General features: G+C 39.1%; 1 protein-coding gene across 4 annotated transcripts in view; it reads right to left on the reverse strand.

Annotated features, from left to right (window-relative positions):
* Positions 1 to 4: 4 nt before the first annotated feature.
* The window catches only part of ro60 (Ro60, Y RNA binding protein), a 47646-nt gene continuing 26677 nt past the window's right edge, over positions 5 to 20973 (reverse strand). For all 4 annotated transcript variants that reach the window (XM_072573905.1, XM_072573908.1, XM_072573906.1 and 1 more), the window contains 4 exons: positions 20779 to 20898; positions 10984 to 11097; positions 9641 to 9787; positions 5 to 6957 (listed from right to left, as the gene is read on the reverse strand). In XM_072573905.1, coding sequence (XP_072430006.1) covers positions 6805 to 6957; positions 9641 to 9787; positions 10984 to 11097; positions 20779 to 20898 — 534 coding nt within the window. In that variant the 3' untranslated portion in view covers positions 5 to 6804. The remainder of the gene's footprint in view (positions 6958 to 9640; positions 9788 to 10983; positions 11098 to 20778; positions 20899 to 20973) is intronic.

The following is a 20973-nucleotide window of genomic DNA, read 5'->3' on the forward strand; positions in this document are numbered from 1 at the left end:
AGCATTACTTATTTTCCTAACACTTTATTTCAACTGGATTAAAGAATACAAAAAAAGTGTACATTTGATGTAAAGGCAGTTTACAGTAATGTTCATATTCTTACAGCATCATCACATTTAGTTTGACAAGTGGTGTTAGTGATTAATTGTCTTTTCAAGTAGCAACATCAAACTTTTATGGAAAGAGTAGCTCTAGAAATGACACAGCAGTAGCCTGTTTTAAATTGACACCTGGTAAATTTTGCGATTAGGTACACAGACAAAGTTCCAAAGTTCAGTGTGACATTACATTTACATGAACAAGAAAAAGTTGGACCAAACTTTATCCTTATTTAAGGTGTTCTCGTTCAATATGCATAGGGTTTTGTAGAGAGAATCTTGCCAGTGGCAAGACCTGTTTTCATCAATCCATGTGGTACAGACTTTAAAAATGACAAAGTTAAATCTGCAAGTTATACAAAAACCATTTGAATGCCAGCATTATTTACTACAATCATTGTACGACTTGATCAGTCATATTTAAAAGGTTACTATTGATCTTAATTTTAAATCAGCTAAAAATACAAAAAGGTTACTTTCCTTGCTAATGTGAAATTGATTTGAATAAACCATACAATCTCACAAAGCTTTCTACATAAGGATGTAAAAGATGAGGTATAAGTGATATGCTTGTATATCAAAAGAATTGATGAGGGGGACATACGTGTCAGTGCAGAACCATTAACAAACTTGCATTTTATTGTTCACAAATAAAAGTCACTCTCCTCCCCAGACAGTGGCAACTTTATATTGTTCAGATGCAACAACCACAAAAGAACAATTTTATTATCCTATTTAATACTTTGGTCAGGTTCAAAATATTGCAAAAGTACAAAGGGTTGTATTTGCATTTCCAAAAAAAAAAAAATAATTTTGAAAACAGGCACAGACACCACCTCCCCCCTACAAAGTGTCTTGATCAGCAGAAATCAGGCAGCTAACAAAACATTATTTGAGTCTTGCTGAAAAAACATTTGTCAAAGCTTTTTGTCTTACACACATCAGAAAAACGTGACTTTTTTTTGAGAATTACTTTTGACTCTTACAAATGGCTATTTGTATACCTAAGAAACTGTTTGGAATGCAAGAGGACAGGAATACCTGCAAACAATAGCCAACTAAAAACAGCAAAATAGGCAAGCTCAGAATGTTGCCTTACAATCTGCTAAACATGACAGCAAATTGTTATTAATTAAAAAACGGGAAGAACAAGGAAAATCTGTTCCTGTGCAAATTAAGTAGATAATCAATTGTCATAAAGGCAATCAACAAAAGCAGATGAGAAAATTCAAAAATTTATATTAAGTATAGAAATGAATTGTATCTTACATGCTCAATTTTGTTTCAAGAGATTACATGCAGCTTCTGTTATTCTGATAACGTTCCTGTGAGGTGCCTTGAGATATTTTGCTAAAGGTGCTATACAAATGCAAGTTGTTGTCATAAACAGTCAAATCAAATCTCAAATATAGATTATAATACTGCAAGTTGTTTATTTGTAAGCAACCAAATCTCCAAATGTCAAAATTTTGGTTTTGGAAAATGAATGTAAAGAGCTTGACTAAGTAGTCATAGGCTTTAAACATATAAGTACCTGAGTATTTGCATAGAACATAGTATACTTTTCATTTTATTCAGATATTTTGGTTCAGGCTGGGTGATGACAAAATTCAATGCAATCACAGGAACATTTTTGTTATTAATGCCTGCCTTTCTCTGCTGCTGTGTTCTTTTTCATTATTTTTCCAGTGCAGCACTTTCTTCAGTTTAATGATGAAATCGGAGTAATAATGTTTTCTCCTGAGCCATAGATCAAGACCAATAAACAATGTTATAAAATGTTAACAAACTAAATGTGATTGTGATTTCAGCCTGTGACCCAAATTATTGTTCAAGGAAGATTTCAACTTTTGAGTTACTGCAGCTTTCATAAACACAATAAGGACATGTGTCTGGAGTTGATTTTAAGGAAATCTTTTGAAATCTACAGTTTAGACATTTGCCCTGATCAACATGCATGCATCATGTAACAGTGTGGACTTCTGTCTGGAGTTGATTTTAAGAAAATCTTCTGAAATTCTGCAAATTGGACTTTTTTTGATCAGCATGCATGCAAATACTCCTATTATGTCCCCCTCTAATTCTGTATCCTAAAACAGATTTTAATTTGATTAATGATAATGAGAACTCCAAAAGGTGTAGGTCATAAAACCTCTAGAGTCTGTCCCATCTTTCAATGAGATAATGGCTGAACTTAACATCAACTTCATTATCTCACTCATCCCCCTTGGTGCTCAAAAATCTATTCTCCAGTTTTGTAAACATCCATCAATGGAGCATCTGACAGGTCTCTCAGCTAGACAATTATCAATGAAGGAATACATTTCTCAATCCTAAATGGCCAAACACATCTTGAGGCCATGAACCTTAGTTCTAGATTCTCCAACTATTCAAAGCTATCTTGTCCATCCCTCTAGGAATTTTGAACAATTTCAATTTCAAAACACTTCTCATTTTTCTAAACTTCAGAAATAAAGGCCTCATCTGCTCCATAGCCAGAAAGACAGCCCTCTCAACTCAAAAATTAAACTAATGAATGTTCATTGCTTTTCATCTGAGACAATATTATCCTTCTTTAGCTAAGACCAAAACTGTACCCATTCCTTCAGGTAAAGTCTCCGTAAAGCCCTGTATAATTTCTGCAGGACTGTAATACTCTTATACATACAACTTGTCTTTCTAATTTGTTCTTGTACCGGCATATCGACATTCTGTGGTTTACATACAACGACACTCAAATTCCTCTCAACATCAACATTTATTAGTCTCACATTTACAAAGATATTTTACTTCTCTGATCTTCCTTCCAAAGATAATGTTGCCCTACCTTACATTTATCCTCCATCTTTCACTTTCTTTCTTATTTAGTCATCCAATTCCTTCACAGCCTTTTTGCATCATCCTTGCGTCTCAAGTAGAAAGCTAAGAAATTTACCACTCACCCAGTTTTCTTTTTATTTCGACAAACTTATCTTACACTTGATCCTGTTATTCGAGTCACTGATATTGATTGCAAAGAGCTGAAGCCCAAGCACTGGTCCTTGTAGCATCCTACTGTTTGCCACTCTGAATAGGCCCATCTCCATTTTCTGTCCATTAATCACTCTTTAATCCATTTTATTTTATTAATCCCAATCCCCTAACCTCAACCACCTTTGTGGTGGCACTTTAGTAACTGCTTCATGAAAATCTTTATCCTATATCCACTGGCTTATTTAGCTATGCTGCTAGTTATCTTTCAAAACTCTGACAGTGTTGTCAAACACAAGAGGAGAAAGAGATGTAGTAGCAATATCAGTAGAGAGATAATCTAGAGGCTCAGGCTAATTCTCTGGGAAGACAGATTCAAATACCACAACTGCAGCAGGTAGAATTTAAATTCAATGAATACATCTGGAAAATAAAGCTTGTCTCAACCATTGTGACCGTGACTTCTGGTTCACTCAATCGTACATTCCACTCATTCTATAGGAAAGGAAATCATTACGCGGTCTGGCATATACACTTGTCCAGACACACTGCAATAAAGTTGACTCTTAGCTGTTGTCTGAAATGACCTAACAAGCCTCTCAATTCAACAGCTATTAGAAATTACTAACATATACTGGCCTTGCTAATGATGCCCACATTCTATTACCCTTTCATAAAACCTCTTTTCACTCTGTGATCATACAAATGCCCTTCAGCACATCTTTAAAGAATATATTGTAGCATTTTCTACAGTAATTTTATCAGGTTAACTGACCTACAATTTCATATTTTTGTGAAATGGATAAAGAGTTAACATTTGCTATCTTCCAATCCACAGGGACCACCTCTACCTCTTAGGGACTTTTGGAAGATCAAAACCAATGATTACCATCTCTGCAGCCACTTCTTTTAAAACTCCAGGATGCAGTCTTGCATGTCTGGGGAATTTCATTGGCTTTTAGACCCAGTAATTTCTCAGTCATTTTCTGTCTAATTATTTCATTTTAAATTGTGCAATGAAATCCAGTCGTGCTTTTATTATAAAATACCATGGCAGTACTTGGTCAATCTTTCAAGGCTTAAGTTATAAAGTTCTTTATTCTGTTCTTTATAATAACTTTTCCTTATCGTGATTTTCACGAGATCTTCAAGAGCCTACCTGCCCCAATACGTTTTGGACCCAATCTGTCAAATGACATTTTAACATGCTGTTATGTCATTTTTCTTTGGATGCATGTATTCTGGGCAGATTTGTCAGGCAGTGACAGGTAAGAGGCCTGGCCACATTTCCACTTCTTTACCAACATCACTCAAAAGATAGTCTCATTTGTTCTGATGAATCTAAACCAAACAGCTGGATGATTGGTTACAATGCCTTTCACAGTGTGATTTCCATCAATCATGTATCAGGCAAAAAGCAACAAGTATATTAAAATGCAGGATGCTCCAAGCCTTCTTTAGGTATCAATGACAACCAGCATAGCCATTAACTATTGGTAATTATTCCTACCTGCATAGCATGTGGCTACTAAGACACTGACTCAACACAAAATGTCCAGATCATCCACCCACATCAGCTCCACTGCTTTATCAAGTGTTTTGAACAATTGGCTGAAAACATACAAGATTGAGACATCAATATTTGAAATGTTATCATTACAATATTACCAGTTTGTGCTGTATGCATTTTAATTACATTTTCCCACTAGTTTCATTGATATTCACAACAGGCGGCTGCAACAACATCTTCACAGGTTTTATAAAGACAAGGAAATATTAGGCTTCGTCTGTAGTTATTTAGCTAGGACTGTAAGGGTACTCTTGATAGGTTTTGCTAGTTTTATACATGTATAGAGACATTAAATCAGCTAGGCAATCAAGCTTTCTTGTCAGGTCCCTGACAAAACAATCAATCAGACTATGCACATTGTTCAAATGTACATATAATATCCCTTACTGCCAGTACTATGCGGGCAGGGGCACATATTAGAGGAACTGACTTTAGGAGAAAAGCAGAGGAAAATATCATGTATAGAAGTTCACAGAAAGGTATGGTACTTATTACCTAACTTTAATTGCACAAGCTTCCGGTTTAAAAATAAACTAATTTGTCAATATTTTCAGGATTTGATGGATTCAAGTTGTCCGGAGCTTATTCTGAAAACATTTACTACTTTCTCAACCCAATTTTTATTATATGGAAATGTTGGCATCTTCATATAGGTCCCTTATGCCTCTGCTTTACATACATAATATTATAATATTGCATCCTGTTCTTTCAAAAACACACTCTAGTGAGGTTTGGAGTTCAAGTCACACCAAAAACATGCTTATAACAGCTTATACTGAACAAACAAAGATCATTTCACCTGGCAAACATTGTTCACCAAAGAGCTTTGAAGTGTTATTACAGTGATAACTTTTAACTGTTCACATTGATATTCTTTTCAAATAAGATCATGTTGCAGTGAGCTCTCAAAATCCAAAAGGGTGACTCAGAACAACAAGATGATTTGCATGACTAATATTCTGCCTTACATTCATTGTTTGCTATGGACTCCACAGTTAAAACCTTCTAGATTATTATCAATACATGAGATGGACTAGAACACATCAGTCATTAAAGTGAACTATCAGTGAAATGACATTGCTTTTTGCAAAATGATATTTATCTTCATTGAGTAACTTCATCTCACTGAGTTGCCTTAATTGTCAACTTGCTTTTTCCCAAACCCTCAATGACAGCAGCTATTAGAGTTTAAAATACATAAGGAAAGAAATTGCTGGTGAACTTAGGAGAATTTATTTTTGTGCTATGACATTTATGACTGTCCTTTAAAACTATCTGTCAGCTGAATAATAGAAACTTGGAAAGTAGAGGCATACTTACACATAGGTTTACCATTCAAAGTCTACTTTATTTATCACAATCCACCCATAATAAACTCCAATTTACTGCATTCACACTGACCTTAATGCCCATTTCATCCTTTTTAAGTTCTTTTCATGGAACTACTATTAAAAGACCTACAAAGTATAATATGTTACAAGTATTTCTTGTCTCAGAACATTCTCATAACCTAATCCTCCTCAAAACTTAACCCATTTCCATGATTGAAACGTCTCAACTTTTGTCAACCTGTTCACAGTAACAGATTACAATTTTAAGAAAAGTTCTCCACTATTTCAAATAATCCATTTACTGTCAGCATGGTCTCATTTAAACCCACTGAACAAAAACAAAGAGAGCACAACTTCAGTTGCCACTCCACTTAGATGTTTCTAGTTAAGGTTATAAATGCCTCCACAGCGGAGAGTTGAAAGCAAACTATAATTAAAAACAATTTGCTTTGATAGAACATTCTTGAAATCCAATTACAGATCATGCCATTTATAGTTGAGAGTATAGTGCTGGAAAAGCACAGCAGGTCAGGCAGCATCCGAGAAGCAGGAGAATCGACGTTACTGATGAAAGGCTTACGCCCGAAATGTCAATTCTCTTGCTCCTCGGATGCTGCCTGAACTGCTGTGCTTTTCCAGCACCACACTCTCGACTCTGAGCTCCAGCATCTGCAGTCCTCACTTTCTCCTATGCCATTTAGTGTCTTGTTAATTCAAACAGGCACTCTACCAAGAACCTAGCAACCCATTATGTGTGTATTTCATTTATGCAGTCTTGGAAACCTGATGAGTAATTACTCTTTGACTAAATAATTCAATGATTTCTTCCAATACTTAAATCAAATCCAATGCAAAGTTTTGAATGACTTCCAGAGCCCCAGAGTCAAAACCACAAATATCCAGCATGCCTCTATCATCCGGGTCAGCAATGGTGAAACCATTTGAAGCCAATCCACAAACAAGCAATTTGGCAGGAATGTCCATGTTCTGTAACAAAAAAAAACAAAAAAAAGAGTAAGCAAACAAAAGCCTGTCAATTAAAAGATAATATGAATCAATATATCTCTAAAGATGCTGCTTGATTTCTCAGTATTTCTAGCATCTTCTGTTTTGATTGCAAATTTCTGGCATCTCCAGTGTTTTATATTTGAATGATTCAAGATGACCAAATCATAGGTGTTATTTGGACACATTTGGCTGTGTTCATCCTGTAGAACAATATGGGCAATATTTCTCTCAAGAAGCACAAAGCTTCAATTGCTACAATGGAGTTGCCTTCCCTTTAATTATAGTATAGCTACATCATGCAATTATGTAAATATACTTGTGGGGTCACAATCTTTCAATGATTTTCTGAATGGTTGGGAACAATCATTCAGACTACTTGTCAGAGACTTGATCACTTTTGACAGGCAGTACTTCTAGAAATAGCATCTTTAACCCGGTTAGCTTCCTGAAGATATCATTGAAAATCACCTTTTTTATTGATTCTGTTTAGAGGCATAAGTGCGAGCTCATTGATAATACTGGTATGCCATTAAAGAGTTGATGCTGACGGAAGACTGTAAAGTGAACGTTGCATTTACTTCAACCTAGTTCAGACATTTATTGGTAGCCTAATCTTTAGATCAAAGATCATTTTAGTACAACATGTTACTTCAGGTTTGCTGAAATCACACTTCACAAGCAACCTTAAATAAGAGTTGGGATGTACCCTGAATATTGGACACCAGCATTTGCTAATGTAAATGGAAAACAGCTGCAAGATCTAGAGAACAGAATAGCCAAATTCTTTGTATTAATTTGAATGCACAACAAATATCTGAGGGACATCTCTAATTCCCTGCTCACTTAAGCAATTTCTCCTCATTGCAATACAATTTGTGCTAATCACAAATGGTGTTGGCACTAAATAGATGCAAGTAGTTCGGGAAATGGAAGAGTATGCAGGTACAACACCCAATTAGGAATTCTAATAGAATATCATCAATTATTGTGAGGAATTGATTACTAAAATAAGGAGGTTATGCTTCAATTATGCAAAATGCTGTTCAGACCACATACGGAGTACTTTGCACATTATTGGTCATTTTCTTAAAGAAGGGTGTAAATGCACTGGAGGCGTTTCAGAGAAGAGTCACTGGACTAATACTTGGAATAGGCAGACTGAGTTATGAAGAAAGATTTCACAGTCTTCTATCCATTGCAGTTTAGAAGAGTAAGAGGCTGATTGAAACATAAAATTCTTAAGTATCTTGACGGGGGAGATGTGGATTTTATTTTTGCAGAGATGAGAGTGACACTAGCTAGGATACCTTTTACTGCCCATCCCTAAATGCCCTGAGGGTAGTAAAGAATCAACTATGGGTTCAGAGTCACATGGAGGCCAGACCAGGTAAGGATAGCAGTTTCCTTCGCTAAAAGACATTAGTGAACCAGATGGGTTTTTCCAATAATTGATAATGGATTCATAGACATCCTTTGACTCTTAATTCCAGACTTTTACTGAAGTCAAATTCCACCATCAACTGTGGTGGGATTTGAACCCTAGTCACAAGGACATTACTTCGGTCTCTGGATTAACAACCAGCAATAACACCATTCGGCCATTGCCTTCCCCATAGATGTTTTCTCTTATCAGAAAATCCACAACTAAGAATCGCTGTTCAAAAGTAGGGGTCATCCATTTAAAACAAAGTTTAGGCAAAATATTTTATCAGAGGTTCACGAACCTTTGGAACTCTCCCTGAAAAGATGCTGTAAGCAGAATCTTTGAATATTTTTTCAGGCATAAGTAGATAAATTCTTGTTAAGCAAAGCTTTGAAGGTTATGAATGGTAGGCAGGAATTTGGACTGTGGTTACAATCAGATCAGCCACAATGTTATTCAATGGTGGAACAGGCTCAAGGGGCTCAATGACCTACCCTTGCTCCTGATTTGTATAGTTGTATTAATTGTAGCATTCCCAATGTTTGTCAGTGCCAATATCTTAGCATATTAGAGTAAAGAGCTGATTCTACTGGTCAGGATGGTTCAGTACATTGGTTGTTAGATTTTTCTACAGAGCCATTTGTGCTAGCTCAATTTCTAGTGAACTTCCAAGTGTCAAGTTATTACATATCATGTTAGTATACATTTCTGGATTTAAAAAAAAAAGAAAATTATAAACAATTTACACCAAATTGAAAATTTCCATCCTCACTCCTAAAAATGTTAAACTTTATTACAGCGTTAAAGTTTCTCAGCTGCTGGGCATGCTAGGTGTTTCAGCCAAATGGTTATTGTTCAGATTGAGCTGGATGAAGTGTGTTGGCAGCTGATCCAGCTGTGGAAATTATTAAAGCCAAGCCTAATTTTGCCTTATTCAAGTAACCAACATACAACTAGCAGTTGCCGTTTGATATTTAGAGAAAGGACATCTGACCATTGGTCCCCCTCTAATCCAGGAGTGCTGTTCCCAATAGCTCCACTTTCTTGCAGAACCAGGCAATGCATTTCAAGCAACAGACTACAGTGGCACCTTCCTAACTTTAGATCGCAGCTACTACACATTTCTAACAATTCTGCACACTACCAACGTTCGAGTTTGTTTCACATTTCTCAAATCTAATATTCACTGCCTTGTAAAAATTGTTCCATTGTAAGATTACTGTAAGATAATTCTCTCACCTTTCTGTATTCTCTTAGAGCATCTGCAGGATGCATATTTCCATAATATGTCTCATTATCAGTAAAGACAAGAAACATGTCTGCAACAGTTTTTGTCTTAATAGCCCACAACATTGGGAGAGCACAGTCTGTGGCACCAAAAGGGACCTGTTTAAAAAAAAATTCAAAGTCGTCTTTATAATTGGAAACAAAACATTCTTTTCAGGTGTGAAAAAGAAGCAGAAGTTGGGAAAACTGAAGAGACAAATAGTCCAAATAAATTATAATTTTAAAAAACAAAATAGAGTGGGAGAAAAACACCACTGCATATTTAAACTTTAAAGGAAGGCACGCCAGGAAAATACATGCAATTACTTGGGCAGCATGGTGGCTCAGTGGTTAGCACTGCTGCCTCAGTGCCAGGGACCTGGGTTCGATTTCACCCTCAAGTGTCTATGTGGATTTGCTTTGGTTTCCTCCCACAATCCAAAGATGTGCAGGCTAGGTGCATTATCCAATGGGAAATGCAGGGTTACAGGGATATGGTGGGTCTGGGTGGGATGATCTTCAGAGGGTCAGTGTGGACTCAATGGGTCAAATGGCCTGCTTCCACACTGTAGGATTTCTATGGACTAGGACCAACATGTGCACAAAAATCTTGGCACCCAACACCCTCACATCAAAAGTATTGCAGGTACACAATCCTTTATCTGAAGTCCGAAAGGCTCCAAAATCCGAAGATTTTTCGTGAAGTTTTTTTCTGTATAACAAGGTTGTTTGGCATGGCAAACAGGTGATGCAACTCCACACCCACTTAACTCACGTCAGTCTGTTGTGACGTGGTGGCATGGCCCAGCATAGGCAGGCATCAATTGTATCTCAGCGCTTATACTAGTCACACATTGGTCTGCTGTTCGGTAATTTTTAAAATTTCATTGCAAAAATGTCATTTATTCCAAAATCCGAAAAATTCCGAATTCTAAAGAACAACTGGCCCCAAGACTTTTTGAAAAGGCTTGTGTACCTGTATGCATTACAAGCTACTGAGCATTGAACTGAATGAATAAAAATATGTCTGAAACACTCACTAAATTAATTTGCACTAATACTCATGCTGCTATATAGTGAAAGTTTATTTCTAACAATACAATGCTTAATTTTTAAAGATACTTGATGAATCCCATATTTATGTGGGTTCTGAAATAATCTTTCATCCACAGCTGAACTATTACTATTAACTTTTAGAATTACAGGAATAAAGTTAGCAAAGCGGGCAAAATACAGGATTTTGGATAGGCCAATGTGGATCAAGCTCGTAGTCTCTATGACAATTGAAGTTAATAAGTGTAAGGATTTTACATTACCGCATGCATGGCAGTAAATACTTCATCCATTGTCATTTCTGAACTGATGTGTATTGGAACCATTTCATCAGAGAAAGCAACTATTGTAAAATTGCTTTCTGTGCGTGCAATTACCTAAAAAAAAAAGAAAACTCATAATGATTAATTCATAGACAGGACTCAGATACTCATGTACCATTAAAAATTTTGAAGGTATTCACTGACCAGAATTATAACTAGACAAGCCATATAAACACTGACTATAAGAGATTGGGAACTCTGTGCTGAATAACTCATCTCTTGATTTCCCAAATCCTGTGCACCATTCAAAAAGCAGTCACGAGTGTGGTAGAATACTCTTCACAAACCTGGGTAACTTCATCTCCAACACAAGATCAGCAAACAAGGCAAAGCAGCCTGCTGAATAGTACACCATGCACGATCTGAAACATTCAGTCCCTCCAAAATAGTGGCTGTAATATGTACCATCTGAATGATTCATAGCTGCAAATCACCAAGTCCTCTTAAACAGCTACCTCTGCACCCTAGAAGGACAAAGGCAGCAGAGGCAAGGGAACACAATCATCCACAATTTCTAGTTTTAGTACACAATGTCCTGACTTGGAAGTACATTGCAGTTCCAGCACTGTCACTGGCTCAAAATCACAGGATTCCCTTCACTTATACCCACAGTATTGCAACGATTAAAAAACAGCAACTCATCAACTTCCTAACGGCAACTACAGATAGGCACAAATGCTGGCTCATATCCCATGAGTGAATGAAAAAAAATCATGGATAACAGAGTGAGCCAAGGTGGTCGTTCAAAACTGGCAGCTCTGGGAAGTGACAGCCGTGCAAGTCTCCATGCCAACACATGGATTAATGGAGCGTGGAATCCCACAAAACTTCCCATGTATTAATACAAGTCTAATCACCTTACTGGCTGGTACTAAGGTGATGAGGAGCATTAACCAGCTTGTCTGTGGATCCTTCTACTATTTCACATTTTACCAAAAGCAATGGACAAATACATGAACATACGAAGATATACAGTCAGTTTTGATATAACATGATAGTTCCGTCCTTGTGCAATCTCACATTATGAGAACATTGTGCAACAGCTGTACCATTTAAACTAATGGGGCCAGAGGCACATTAAACCAATAAAGGTAAGGAGAGCTCACGTTCTACAAATAATGGTCGAAATTCTTCAATCATATTAATCCAATTCACGTGGAATAAATGCGCGTTATAGCAGAACCGACAGTACTGGCATTTTAACAGCAGCAAGTCTGTCAAATGTTTCTCATTATACGTGCAAGTAAACAAAAGTAATTTCATATTTTAATAAGATTCCTGTTTGCTTACGCCAAATGTGGGATAAGAGCAACCATGATCAGATCATTTCTTGTTGTACACAGTACAAACTCATGAATGGGAGTAAAGCTCTCTTGAAAAGTGCCTAGTTGCAAGATATTTCAACAGGCGAAGCTAGCTGTTTAACATTGTTGTATGCAGTAGCAATAGGAGCTCATTCCTAACAAATCAAAAAAACACATCTGCCCATCATAAATGACGATTGTGGTACATCAACTTCAGTAATGGGATACTAGGTGAGTAGATCATACATCTTAAAGACTCTTGTGAATCACATCAAACTGCTTATCCCTTTGATACTGACTGTACACCCAACCACCCCGCACTTGCAAAATTCTCAACAGCGTTCAACATTAGATGTGATTTTGTAATTGGACAATGTTTTATAAATAATCCCTGAGTGTGCAAAGAATTAAGGTGAGAAACAATTTAAGTTGTCAGCTGGACTCGTAGTGGGGCACATTTGTGTGTATGGAAGCTACACTAGCCGGCCAATCAGAACTCTTGACTCATAAGTAGAAATGTTGTTTTCCCTGTTTATTAGTTTTTTTTGCAAATTGTTTTTTTGAGTACAAAAAGCTTTGACAAAACGTGCTTTTGTTCTGCAACACAAGTTCTGTACTACCAAACAACTATTAACACAAAAAATATTTGTTATTCATATAGATTTGAGGTTCATTGTTTTCAAATATGCTCACACAGAAATTTCTAGGCATATTTCCATAGAACCATTTTCTTCAACATCCAGTGATAATCAAAGAACAAACTGCTTGAAGAAAAACTTAAATAACTTAATTTGCTCATCAATAGAGCAACTTCAAATCTCTGCTATTCCCCTTAGATGTTCCTTGAGCATACTAAGGAGACATAGAACATAGAACAATACAGCGCAGTACAGGCCCCTCGGCCCTCGATGTTGCGCCGATCAAAGCCCACCTAACCTACACTAACCCACTATCCTCCATATACCTATCCAATGCCCGCTTAAATACCCATAAAGAGGGAGAGTCCACTACTGCTACTGGCAGGGCATTCCATGATCTTACGACTCGCTGAGTGAAGAACCTACCCCTAACATCAGTCCTATATCTACCCCCCCTTAATTTAAAGCTATGCCCCCTTGTAATAGCTGACTCCATACGTGGAAAAAGGTTCTCACTGTCAACCCTATCTAACCCCCTAATCATCTTGTACACCTCTATCAAATCACCCCTAAACCTTCTTTTCTCCAAAGAAAACAACCCCAAGTGCCTCAGCCTTTCCTCATAGGATCTTCCTACCATACCAGGCAACATCCTGGTAAACTTCCTCTGCACCCGTTCCAGTGCCTCCACATCCTTCCTATAGTATGGCGACCAAAACTGCACACAATATTCCAGATGCGGCCGCACCAGAGTCTTGTACAACTGCAGCATGACCTCAGGACTCCGGAACTCAATTCCTCTACCAATAAAAGCCAGTACGCCATATGCCTTCTTCACTGCACTATTTACCTGGGTGGCAACTTTCAGAGATCTGTGTACATGGACACCAAGATCCCTCTGCTCTTCCACACTACCAAGTAGTCTACCATTAGCCCAGTAATCCATCTTTTTATTACTCTTACCAAAGTGAATCACTTCACACTTAGCTACATTGAACTCCATTTGCCACCTTTCTGCCCAGCTCTGCAGCTTCTCTATATCCCGCTGTAACCTGCCATATCCTTCCTCACTGTCTACAACTCCTCCGACTTTCGTATCATCCGCAAACTTGCTCACCCAACCTTCTAACCCTTCCTCCAGGTCATTTATAAAAATGACAAACAGCAATGGTCCCAAAACAGATCCTTGCGGAACACCGCTAGTGACGGCACTCCAAGATGAACCTTTGCCATCAACTACTACCCTCTGTCTTCTTCCAGAGAGCCAATTCCTAATCCAAACCTCCAACTCACCCTCAATGCCATATCTCTGTATTTTCTGCAGTAGCCTACCATGGGGGACCTTATCAAACGCCTTACTAAAATCCATATATACCACATCTACCGCTTTCCCCTCATCTACCTCCTTCGTCACCTTCTCAAAGAATTCAATAAGGTTTGTGAGGCACGACCTGCCCTTCACAAAACCATGCTGACTATCCTTGATCACATCATTCTTATCCAGATGTGCATAAATCCTATCCCTTACAATTCTCTCTAAGACTTTGCCCACAACAGAAGTGAGACTCACTGGCCTATAGTTACTAGGATTATCCCTACTCCCCTTCTTGAACAAGGGAACCACGTTTGCTAGCCTCCAGTCCTCTGGCACTACTCCTGTAGACAAAGAGGACACAAAAATCAAGGCCAATGGCTCTGCAATCTCCTCCCTTGCTTCCCAGAGAATCCTAGGATAAATGCAATCAGGCCCAGGGGACTTATCTATTTTCACCCTTGCCAGAATTTCCAACACCTCATCTCTACATATCTCAAAGCCATCCATTCTACTTATTCGTGCCTCAGTATTCATATCGACAACAATGTCCCGTTCCTGAGTGAATACTGACGAAAAGTATTCATTCAGCGCCTCCCCAATCTCTTCAGCCTCCACACGCAACTTCCCATTAATATCCTTGATTGGACCTATTCCTTCCCTAGTCATTCTTTTATTCCTAACATACCTATAGAAAGCCTTAGGGTTTTCCCTAATCCTACCAACTAAGGACCTTTCATGTCCCCTCCTTGCTGCTCTTAGCTCTCTCTTCAGGTCCTTCCGGGCTACCTTATAACTCTCAATCGCCCCTATTGAACCTTCACGCCTCATCTTTACAAAGGCCGCCCTCTTCCATTTAACAAGGGATTCCAACTCCTTATTAAACCACGGCTCCCTCACACGACCCTTTCCTCCCTGCCTGATAGGTACGTACTTATCAAGGACACTCAATAGTTGCTCCTTGAACAAGTTCCACATATCAATTACGCTCTTGCCTTGGAATCTACTTTTCCAATCCACACATCCTAAGTCATGCCTCAACGCATCATAATTTCCCTGCCCCCAGCTATAACTCTTGCCCTGTAGTACACACTTATCCCTCTCCATCACTAGACTAAAAATCACCGAATTGTGGTCACTGTCCCCAAAGTGCTCACCTACCTCTAGTTCTAATACCTGGCCTGGTTCGTTACCCAGAACCAAATCCAGTATGGCCTCACCTCTTGTTGGCTTATCTACATATTGTGTCAGGAAACTCTCCTGCACACATTGCACAAACACTGACCCATCTAACGAACTTGAGCTATAGCTTTCCCAATCAATATCAGGAAAGTTAAAGTCTCCCATAACAATCACCCTATTACTGTCACTCTTCTCCTGAATCATCTTCGCAATCCTTTCTTCAACGATTCTAGGACTATTAGGAGGCCTGTAAAAGACTCCTAACAGGGTGACCTCACCTCTCCTATTCCTAACCTCAACCCAAACTACCTCAGATGGCAAATCTTCATCCATCTTCCTTTCCACCGCTGTAATACTATCTTTGACAAGCAAAGCCACACCCCCCCCTCTTTTACCCCCACCTCTGACCCTACTAAAACATTTAAACCCTGGAACCTGCAACAACCAATCCTGTCCCTGATCTAGCCACGTCTCCGTAATAGCCACAACATCGAAGTCCCAGGTACCAACCCACGCTGCGAGTTCACCTACCTTATTTCGTATACTTCTGGCATTAAAGTATACACACTTCAAGCCACTCTTCTGTTTACAGGCACCATCCTTTAAGATTGATGCCATATTCCTACCCTCCCTACACTCCAGGTCCTGCACCCTAAAGCTACAGTCTGGGTTCCCATGCCCCTGCAGAGTTAGTTTAAACCCCCCCCAAGAGCACTAGCAAACCTCCCCCCAAGGATACTGGTGCCCCTCAGGTTCAGGTGCAGACCATCCTGTCTATAGAGGTCCCACCTTCCCCAGAAAGAACCCCAGTTATCCAAGTACCGAAATCCCTCCCTCCTGCACCATCCCTGTAGCCACGCATTTAACTCTTCTCTCTCCCTATTCCTCGACTCTCTATCACGTGGGACGGGTAACAAACCAGAGACAACAACTCTGTTCGTTCTAACTCTGAGCTTCCAACCTAGCTCCCTAAAAGCCTGTCTAACATTCTAACATCCTCAGCACTCCTACCTATGTCATTGGTGCCAATATGGACCACGACTTCAGGCTGCTCCCCCTCCCCCTTAAGGACCCGGAAAACACGATCAGAGACATCACGTACCCTTGCACCTGGGAGGCAACATACCAAACGTGAGTCTCTCTCGTTCCCACAAAACCGCCTATCTGTGCCCCAAACTATCGAGTCCCCAATTATTATTGCTCTGCTCTTCTCCACCCTTCCCTTCTGAGTAGCGGGGACAGGCTCCGTGCCAGAGGCCTGTGTCTTAACATGCATGTGTCTTATAATTCCAGATAAACTCTCCTATGCACATGCATGGGCACCTTAACATTGATATCTCATAAGGTTTTGTTGTTCAAATTATGTTGATCACAGGTGGGCATTGTCAACCTCTTCCTTGACAAATTTCAATCTCATTTACTTCTGAGTGCGCCCTGGAAGAAACTCTCCTCAGGTTGCTTACAAATTCCTAAACATTGCACTTTTGGACTTCCATTCATAACTAATTGTCTGCAGCCACCCAATTCAGTCATTTTTTTTCGCACCTTAATTGGTCTTATTGCCACTTCCTTACAATCAAGAGACACAGACTTTAATATTTCAGGTGGACAATTGGTTTAGCTACTCAAAACCATATATGGCTAGACCATATTGAGTAACAGATGCTGCTGTTCTCAACCAAAACAGCTTCCTATTCCTGGGCAATTCTAATTCTTTTCCACTGCAAGCTGCCGAACAAAACCATTGCCCTCGGGCTCCTAAATCCTTGGGAATGTATGGAGTTGTTCTCAGCAAGGGTTAAGCTACTCATTTCACTGCTACTCTGCATTTTCCATACACCAGGAGTTCTCAACCTTTTCACTTTTATTAGATTTTATATTAGATTACTTACAGTGTGGAAACAGGCCCTTCGGCCCAACAAGTCCACACCGACCCGCAACCTACCCAGACCCATTCCTCTACATTTACCCCTTCACCTAACACTACGGGCAATTCAGCATGGCCAATTCACCTAAACGACACATTTTTGGACTGTGGGAGGAAACCGGAGCATCTGGAGGAAATCCATGCAGACACTGGCAGATTGTGCAAACTCCACACAGTCAGTCATCTGAGGCGGGAATTGAACCCGGGTCCCTGGTGCTGTGAGGCAGCAGTGCTAACCACTGTGCCACCCATTTTGATGCCCCTCTCTCATCTTATGAAATTTCCACATACACCCTCTAACACAAGCATTACTTCTGTAGAAAAATGTTTAGAATTAAACATAAATTTTGTTTAACTTTATTTAATACTAATTTAAATGCTGGATGTTCAAACAGAGGTGGGTCAAACAGGTGGATCAAATGACGTACCTCATTTGTAAATTCAATGAGCTTGTGGAAACGGCCATTTGTTTGTAGGAAATCAATTTAATGAAACCAATAAATGGTCGCATTGTAAGGGCTGGTATGAACAAGCTGCAGAGTAATTCTGATAATAGACTAGAAAATTTCTGAACTGGCAGCATGGCTGGAAAAGGTTTGAGGAACTTGCCCTGCTTTCATCAAATAAAAAACAAAATACAATATCCCATGAAGAACTGCAAGTAATTACACTTATACAAAGCTCTTATAACCGGAGATGATGACAAAAATACCAAATATTCAACATTGCTTTTTACTCAGGAGACAGCATCAACTGTTCTGAATGAATTTGTCAACTTTTAAATAACTAGGATGTTTTTGATGGAGTTTGAAAGGGTTCATGCACAATGCCTGGATGCAATTTCAGAAACTGACAGTTTTGCAATAGCAAAATTTTACATATAAGGCTCCTGCAACTAGCTTGGGTGTTGTGGCCTACTTCCAAGAAGCCAGTGGTCATTACAACTTTCTAGTGCCACCTAGTGGCTGCTTATAATAAGAACAAAACGTTGGATAAAACAATGAACTGTTCAAATTACTCATCCAGAGGAAAATGGAAGTCATAGAACTGTACAACACGGAAACAAACCCTTTGGTCCAACTCGTCCAAGCCAATCAGATATCCTAAATTAATCTAGTCTCATTTGCCAGTACATGGCCCATATCCCTCTAACCCCTTTCTATTCATGTAACCATCCAGATGTCTTTTAAATGTTGTAATTGTACCAGCTGCCACCACTTCCTCTGACAACTCATTCCATACATTGGCCACACTTTGCGTGGAAGAGTTACGCCTTAGGTCCTGTTTAAATCTTTCCCTTCTCAATGTAAACCTATGCCCTCTAGTTCTGGACTCTCCCAACCCAGGAAAAGGCCTTGTCTATTTATCCTATCCATGCCCCTCACAATTTTATAAACTTCTATAAGGTCACCCTCAGCTCTATAAAGTCACCCTCAGCTTCCGATATTTCAGGAAAAACAGCCCCAGCTGATTCAGCCTCTCCCTCCAGCTCAAACGCTCTAATCCTGACAACATCCTTGTAAATATTTTCTGAACTCTTTCAAATTTCACAACATCCTTCCTATCGGAGGGAGACAGGCATTTCACACAATATTCCAAAAGTGGCCTAACCAATGTCATGTACAGCCGCAACATGACCTCCCAAATCCTATACTCAAAGCTCTGACCAATAAAGGAAAGCATACTAAACACCCTCTTCACCATCCTATCTACCTACAACTCCACTTTCAAGGAACTACGAACCTGCATTCCAAGCTCTTTGTTCAGCAACAGTGCCCAGAACCTTACCATTAAGTGTATCAGTCCTTCGCTGATTTACCTTTCCAAAATGTAGCACCTCACATTCATCTAAATTAAACTCCATCTGCCCCTCCTCAACCCATTAGCCCATCTGATCAAGATCCCATTATACTCTGAGGTAACTTTCTTCGCTGTCCACCACACCTCCAATGTTGATGTCATCTGCAAACTTACTAACCATACCTCCTATGTTCACATCAAAATCATTGATATGCATGACGAAAAGCAGTGGATCCAGCACCAATCCTTGTGGCACACCACTGGTCACAGGCCTTCAGTCTGAAAAGCAACACTGTCTTCTATCTTCGAGCCAGTTCAGTATCCAAATGGCTAGTTCTCCCTCTATTCCATGTGATCTGATCTTGCTAACCAGTCTCCCATGGGGAACCTTGCCGAACGCCTTACTGAAGTCCATGTAGATCACATCCATGCTCTGTCCTCATCAATCGTCTTCATTACATCTTCGAAAAACTCAAAGTTCGTGCGACTTGATTTCCCACGCACAAAGCTGTGCTGACTATCTCTAAGCAGTCTTTGCCTTTCTAAATACATGTAAACCCTGTCCCTTAGGATTCCCTCTAACAACATGCCCACCACCAATGTCAGCTCACCAGTTTATAGTTCCCTAGCTTTTCCTTATCATCTTTCTTAAATAGTGGCACCATGTTAGCCAACCTTCAGTCTTCTGGCACCTCACCTGTGACTATTGATGATACAAATATCTTAGCAAGGGGCCCAGCAATCACTTCCCTATTATCTCACAGAGTTCTAGGGTACACCTAATCATGTTCTGGGGATTTATCCATCTTATGCATTTTAAGACATCCAGCACCACCTCCTCTGTAACATAGACATTTTTAAAGATATCACCATTTACTTCATCACATTGTATATCTTCCATGTCCTTTTCCATACTAAACACTGATGCAAAATACTTGTTTGCTATCTCCCCCATCTCCTGTGGTTCCACATAAAGGCTACCGAGCTGATCTTTGAGGGGCACTATTCTCTCTCTATTTATCCTTTTGTCCTTAATGTATTTATAAAATCCCTTTGGATGCTCCTTAACCCAATATGCTAAAGCCATCTCAAATCCTCTTTTCGCCCTCCTGATTTTCTCTTAAGTGTACTCCTACTGTCTTTATACTCTAAGGCTTCACACGATCTCTGCTGTGTATACCTGACAAATGCTTCCTTCTTTTTCTTGACCAAAACCTAAATTTCTCTAGCATTCCCTACATCTACCAGCCTTTCCTTTCACTCTAACAGGAATATATTGTCTCTGGATTCTCGTTATTGAAGGCTTCCCACCTTCCAGTCGTCATTAACCTGCAAATGTCTGTCCCCAATCAGCTTTTGGAAACTTGCGTGGAAGGAAAGGAAAAACTGAATAGTATTTTCTGTTCAAAACGTATTACACAATGATTAATTTGGGAACCTTGCAAACACTTATGTGATTTTTAAAAATTTTAATACAACTTATTTGTACTAATTGTTACATAATTATAATACAATGTACAAAACAAATTGGGAAAAGACTAAAGCAAGAACTGCTTTGTGAAAGCATCTTACCATTGACATGGCTGCAGCAACACGATTAGCATAAAGTACTCTGCATCCTAGGACCTGACTGCACATGGAAGAGCTGACATCTAAGGCCAAAACAAAGCGCTTTCCCATTGGTTCCACATTCTGTAACATTACACAAGAATACTTCATTTATTTTCTACAAATCACAAAACATACTATGAAGGTTGGAAAATGATG

Source organism: Chiloscyllium punctatum, chromosome 7, assembly GCF_047496795.1.
Source record: "Chiloscyllium punctatum isolate Juve2018m chromosome 7, sChiPun1.3, whole genome shotgun sequence".
In the NCBI taxonomy this organism is placed as follows: domain Eukaryota; kingdom Metazoa; phylum Chordata; class Chondrichthyes; order Orectolobiformes; family Hemiscylliidae; genus Chiloscyllium; species Chiloscyllium punctatum.